We start from the raw sequence: 6,838 nt of genomic DNA on the forward strand, positions 1-6,838 counted from the left end.
TAATAGTGGCACACCACATAGCCACTATGGGGCCCATGAGTCAGGAGAGTCCAGTGCCAGCACTGGTGCCACAAACCCCCCACCCCGCATTGCGCATTCAACTGTATCAGCATCATAGCTGACGCTCCTTCTCCCATCAATCCCCCTCTGCTTCTGACGCAGTGGGCATGATGACGTTGCTTTATCGCATGCTGCACTGTGCCGAGCAGTGGAGCTACTGAGAAGACGCGTTGCAGAGTTCAGATCAGAGGGGAATGGGGAGAGGTGAGTATGTATTTATTTATTTTTAAATCAGTGAGTATGTGGTGGCCATAATACTGGAGTAATATGGGGTGTGCATTATAATATTTGAGGCTGCAGTATACTATATGGGGCTGCATTTTACCATATGGAGGCCTGCATTATACTCTATGGGGCTGCATTATACCATATGGGGCTGCGCTATACTCTATGGGGGCTGCATCATACTCTGTGGTGGCTGCATTATACTATTTGAGGCTGCATTATACTCTATGAGGCTGCATTATACTCTATGGGGACTGCATTATACTGTATGGGGCTGCGTTATATCCTATGGGGGCTACATTATGTTCTGTGGGGCTTAATTATACTCTATGGGGCTGCATTATACTCTATGAAGCTATATTATACTCTATGTGGCTGCATTATTCTCTCTGGGGACTGCATTATACTCTATGGGGACTGCATTATACTCTATGGGAACAGCATTATACTCTATGGGGGTTGCATTTTACTCTATGAGGGCTGCATTGTACTATATGGGTCTGCATTGTACTCTATGGGGGCTGTATTATACTCTATAGGGTCTATGCTATGCTCTATCAGGGCTGCTTTATACTCTATGAGAGTTGTGTTATACTCTATGGGGGCTGCGTTACATTCTATCAAGGACTATGAAGAGTGAATTATATTATGTGTACTATATGGAGGCGACATTATCCTATGTGTACTATATGGGGGCTGCATTATACTCTATGGAGGACTATTAGGAGCACATTATACTACAAGGGGCTGCATTATAATGGAGGACTATGGGGAGTGCATTATACTGTGGGAACTATATGAAATGCATTATACTATATGAAAGACTATGGGGTGTATTATACTATGGGAGGTGCATTGTGCTATATGGAGGATTATTGGCGGTGCATTTTACAATGTGGAGGACTATGGCATGCATTATACTATATTGAGGCCTATGGAGACTGTATTATACTATATGGAGGATAATGTGTAGTGTATTTTACTGTATGGAGGACTATGGGGTGCATTAAACTATATGGAAGACTATGGGGTGTGCATTATACTATATGGAGGACTATGGGGAGTGAATTATACTATATGGAGACCTACAGGGAGTGCACTATATCACGCGGAGGACTATGGGGAGTGTATTATACTATATAGATGATAATGGTGAGTGTATTATACTATATGAAGGACTATGATGCACATTATACTATGATAACTATGGGTATGGTCTGTATTATGCTATATGGAGGACTATGGGGTGCATTAAACTATGTGGAGGACTAAGGGGTGCATTATAGCACATGAGCAGAATACTGACTATTCATCATGTGATTGGATTGTTTATGCCAGAACAGTAATCATTGCTCTCAACAGCACATCGCCCGGTGAAAACTGCAGATGTGCTGTCGATAACATGATACTGTACGGGGACAGATTGACCTACGAGTGGTCATTCTGTGCCCATAATTCTTCCTCAGCCAATGTAGAGAGGCAGGGAAACAAGCGTCGAACGACTTCAATATTGTTGGTAACGTTCGTTTAATGGCCTGAACTCAACGCATGTAAATATAACCAAAATGTTTCTGTGTCATTGTGAAATATGTGAGCATTTGGGGCCCAACTTTAAACTTTTGCCCAGGGCCCCACTTTGTCTAAGGCCTCTTTCACACGTCCGTTTATTTCCGGTAACGGAAATACCGGTACCGGAGATTTCTGTCTTCGTGTGTCCGTGTGTGTACTACGTGTGGCACATGTGTGGCAACCGTGTGCCACATCATTACAACATGGACAGCCTCCGGGGAAGAAGCGCTACAGTAAGCGCTGTTCCCCGGCGGCAGGTGCTGAAGCCTGATCTCATCACTCTCCCCTGCTCTGCCGGCGAGTAGAGAAGACTGATGAGCGTTATATTAAAGTCCGAATGACAACAGGTGGGGGCTGTGGAATACCCCGATCATCCGCACCTACTGTCACAGTTAATAGCGGCAGCAGGTGTTGGATGATGGGGGTAAGGCTGGTTTCACATTAGCTTTTTTTTGCGCAGCGCATCGTGCGCGTCCATGGCAATGCGTCATGCGTACTTATGTTTAACATGGCGTGCGCTTAGTCTTGTGTTTGCACGCGTTCGTATGCGTTTTCGTGCGCATGTGTTTTTTCAAGGTGTGCGCCTAGGCGCGCCAGACACAACCTGTTGCATTTTTGGGTCCGCCAAAAGGCGTCAAAAAACGCATGTGTATGCTTGCGCATGGAATGCGACAAAATAACGCATTACAGTTTATGGGAATGCAGGCATGCGCATGGACATGCATTCGTCTGCGTTTTCGTGCACATGCTTTTTGGCGTAAAAATGTTTTGATACTGGTTTTAACCCCTAGAGAACGAATGCACATAAAAAATGCAAAGGCATGCAAAAACGCATGCATTTTTTGCATGCGTTTCTATTGCGCACGATGCGCTGTGCAAAAAAAGTCCCGAAAGCCCCCATCTGCTGTCGTTTGGACTTTAATATAACGCTCATTATTCTCCTCTGCGCGCTGGCAGAGCAGGGGAGATTGATGACAACCGGCTTCAGCACCTGCCGCCGGGGATCAGCGCTTAATGTAGCGCTTCCTCCCCCGCTGCCGATGTGTGTCACATGCGTGTCACACATCAATGTGTGTTCTCCATGTGCACATGTGCGGGACATTTTGCTGACGGCAAAAAACAGACATGTCAGCGCGTTTTGCCACGGACACATGGTCCGTGGAAAAGCACTGACGTGCACAGACCCATTAATTTGTCTCCTGTATGTGTGAAAACTGTCACCACACGTACCGGAGGCACGGACGTGTGAAAGAGGCCTAAAACCAGCCTTGATTAGACGTCATGTAAGTTCTCATTAAATTTTAAGAATAAGGGTTAGATAAGATAGATTAAGGCTATGTTCACATGTCCAGTTGTATTAACATTTTTTAATATGGTTTTGGTTTATAAAAATGGAAATATATGCTCTGTTTGTCTCCTTGATAGCTGTGATCCGTTTTATAATTGCAAAAAAAAAAATGTAGTCTGCGCAACATTTTTTTCCAGTCAAACACTGACGTCTATGGGAAACAGATTATAATGGTTGGTGGTTTATCCATTAACTAATCTGTTTTTCACACTGCGCATGCCCAGAACACTAGTTGTCTCTGAACGAAAATGAATCTGTTACATGTAGAACAAAAACTGATGCAGAGTGGAACCAAATTGTGCATCTGGTTTTTTCTCCGTTTGTAACGGGTCATTTTTATTTTAATACTGGATCCATTACAAATGGATGATGACTAGACATGTGAACAGAGCGAATAAGCGTCCTATTTCTCCTCCTCAGCCGGGGTGGCGCATGGCAGTTATGTCATGTGCTGCCGCAACGAACACAATAACATCAGCTTCTTGCCTCTGATTGGCCGGTATGGGTATTGCAGTACAGAGAGATGGTCTCTGCATTGCGATACAGTTCAAATGAATGTGTGTCCTCGGAATCCACTGAAAACAAGAACTGGTATTGGCGGTCACATGACTCCCTGGATGCCAATTGTCTAGGAAGCTCACGGTCACTGGAGCCGAACAATGGATCCTCTTATGGCCACCATGTTTGAGACCCCTGTCATATCCACTGCAGAACCAACACAATAGGAAACTCTCAGTATTAGATAACATGGCTGATTTTCTTTACCAAATCGATATTTTATAAATTTTATCAATGTCCACAATGCAGTGGAATATGTTAGAAGCATATGGGGAATACTCTCAAAATATTGTGATATGACTAGAGCCTAATATAATATATACTTTATGCATCAAATACTTTAGCATTATCAATTAAACTTTTAATACAATTTCCATGCAATATAAAGCTCTTTGAAAATAAAGCAAACAAAACTACAAATAATATTTAACCCATAACTTTTTCATGCTTTGAGTTTTTCTTCACTATCCTTCCAGTTTTCCATTCTTAGACTTTTTCATCAGCTTGTGATTCAGCAGCAGTTTTGTGACGTGTCCATCGCCTGATGGGCTTGCAGTACTTCAACAGCTTCCTCTACCATGGAGCGGAGGGATTCTGGTGACTCAAGCATGTGGAGCAGTTCTGAATTATCGAGCTCTAGTAACATCCCAGTTATTTTATTGGACATTGTAGGCTGTATGGCTTGGATCAGAGGGAAGAGGCGTTCGCCCAGCATTTCTTTCTGCTCCTCTGGAGAAGCTGAGGACAGCACAGTGGCTTTGAGGGCTTCTTGTGCATGGACAGCAGGCTGCTGCCTAGTATAGCTTGGTTGATTAAGTTGCTGTAGATTACGTGCACCGGCATTATAGGTAAACTGACAGATTGAGTGACTTGTGGAAGCAGCTTTAGGTTGCAGCCCTGCTGTTTGTGTTGATATTATGGTGTTAAATGTTGAAGGTCTTAGAGGAGGCATATTCTGAAATGAGTCAAGTCTTTCATTCTGTAATTTCCAAGGTAGACTTGGCCTAACTTGAGTGATTTGCCTAGTTTTACAATAGGAAGAGTTCATTTGAACTGGTTTAAAAGTTGGCATGGCTCTGTATATAGGTAACTGATAAGGACTATACGGATTGCTTGCAAATCTCCTGTTGACCAAGCTCTTCGTATGCTGATCTGTTAGACGAGCTTGACGTTCCTCCTTGCGCTCTGCCAGGGAAACATACAGTGGTTTCTTACCAATCATTCTACCACACATATTGGAGAGAGCATTGGTTGCCTCCTGTGTAGAGGAGAAGCACACAAAGCCAAATCCTTTGCTATGTCCACCTTCCATCATTACCTTGGCACTGGTGATGGTCCCATATGGAGAGAATTCTTTTCGCAGCCTCTCGTCATCAATACTGTAGTCCAGATTTTTAACATAGAGGTTGGCACCCTGGCTTTGTGTAATTCTGTCCCGCTTCAATTGTTCAAACTTTCTTTTCAGTTCAAATTGTCTCTCCACCTTCTTCTGGGCTCGGCCTACATAGATGAACCTACCATTCAAGTCCTTGCCGTTCATTTCTTCCACAGCTTTTAGCGCATCCTCATGTCTCTCAAAGTTAACAAAGCCAAATCCTTTTGACTTCCCAAATTCGTTGATCATGACTTTAACGCTAACTATACGGCCATAATGGTCAAACAGTTTCTTCAGATGTTCATCATCCATGTCCTCTGCAAAGTTCTTGATGTAGATGTTTGTGAACCCATTGCTGGCTCTGGCACTAGACTCAACTTCCCGTTTACTGCGTGACTGGAAATGTCCCACCGATAGTATGTTGTTATCTAAAAGGGCTCCGTCCATCGTCTCTATGGCCTTCTCTGCTGCATCTTGGCTCTCAAAATGGACAAATCCAAATCCTTTATTATCACCCGCAACCGAGACTGACAGTATCTTCCCAAATGTACAAAACGCCTCATGCAGGGCTTTGTTATCAATGGATGTGTCCAGGTTCCTGATGAACACCCCACTCTTGTACAGGGAGGGGTCATGTAGTGACCACATTATGCGCATAGGCCTGCCACATATGACGTCATAGTTCATCGTATCCACCACACGCTCGGCGTCCCCTGAATACTGGAAGTTGACGTAAGCATAACCGTAAGACCGGCGGCTCACCGGGTCCCTGCACACTCTGATGGACATGATGGGGCCGGCAGGCCGGAACTTATCGTACAGCACAAGCTCGGAGACATCTGGGTGCAGGTTCGCAATGTAAAGAGACTTAAGGGGCACTCTGCGCTGCTCGGAGGCCATCCTTCCTCTGCACACAGCGTATAACGATGTCAGGTAACGGTTGTTTACTCCGGCTCCTGTGGGCACGGCACGTCATCAGCGCGGGACACGGCTGCAGAGTGCAGGGACTGCTGGGAGAATCGTCATCAGCGCGGGAGGCGGGCTACAGATTGCAAAGACTGCTGGGAGCCACGTCCCCTGCGCGGGAGACGGCCACAGAGTGCAGAGACTGCTGGGAGCCACGTCCCCTGCGCGGGAGACGGCCACAGAGTGCAGAGACTGCTGGGAGCCACGTCCCCTGCGCGGGAGACGGCCACAGAGTGCAGAGACTGCTGGGAGCCATGTCCCCTGCGCGGGAGACGGCCACAGAGTGCAGAGACTGCTGGGAGCCACGTCCCCTGCGCGGGAGGCGGCCACAGAGTGCAGAGACTGCTGGGAGCCACGTCCCCTGCGCGGGAGAAGGCCACAGAGTGCAGAGACTGCTGGGAGCCACGTCCCCTGTGCGGGAGGCAGCTACAGAGTGCAGAGACTGCTGGGAGCCACGTCCCCTGCGCGGGAGACGGCCACAGAGTGCAGAGACGGCTGGGAGCCACGTCCCCTGCGCGGGAGGCGGCTACAGAGTGCAGAGACTGCTGGGAGCCACGTCCCCTGCGCGGGAGAAGGCCACAGAGTGCAGAGACTGCTGGGAGCCACGTCCCCTGTGCGGGAGACGGCCACAGGGTGCAGAGACTGCTGGGAGCCACGTCCCCTGCGCGGGAGACGGCCACAGAGTGCAGAGACTGCTGGGAGCCACGTCCCCTGCGCGGGAGACGGCCACAGAGTGC

The 6,838-nt window shown here is 47.0% G+C and overlaps 1 protein-coding gene across 1 annotated transcript; it reads right to left on the reverse strand.

Moving 5' to 3' along the window:
- Positions 1-3,403: 3,403 nt before the first annotated feature.
- On the reverse strand, positions 3,404-6,224 carry LOC141048958 (polyadenylate-binding protein 1-like). The gene has a single exon (XM_073545029.1). It carries the CDS (start codon positions 6,033-6,035, stop codon positions 4,272-4,274), a length of 1,764 nt encoding a protein of 587 aa, XP_073401130.1. The 5' UTR covers positions 6,036-6,224; the 3' UTR covers positions 3,404-4,271.
- Between the last annotated feature and the right edge of the window lie 614 nt (positions 6,225-6,838).

The sequence above is a fragment of the Dendrobates tinctorius genome, unplaced genomic scaffold (genome assembly GCF_039654945.1).
Source record: "Dendrobates tinctorius isolate UK_male_01 unplaced genomic scaffold, ASM3965494v1 ptg000139l, whole genome shotgun sequence".
Classification (NCBI taxonomy): domain Eukaryota; kingdom Metazoa; phylum Chordata; class Amphibia; order Anura; family Dendrobatidae; genus Dendrobates; species Dendrobates tinctorius.

Coding starts and splice junctions, on each gene's coding strand:
- LOC141048958 (XM_073545029.1), bottom strand. CDS start 6,035: ATGGCCTCCGAGCAGCGCAGAGTGCCCCTTAAGTCTCTTTACATTGCG.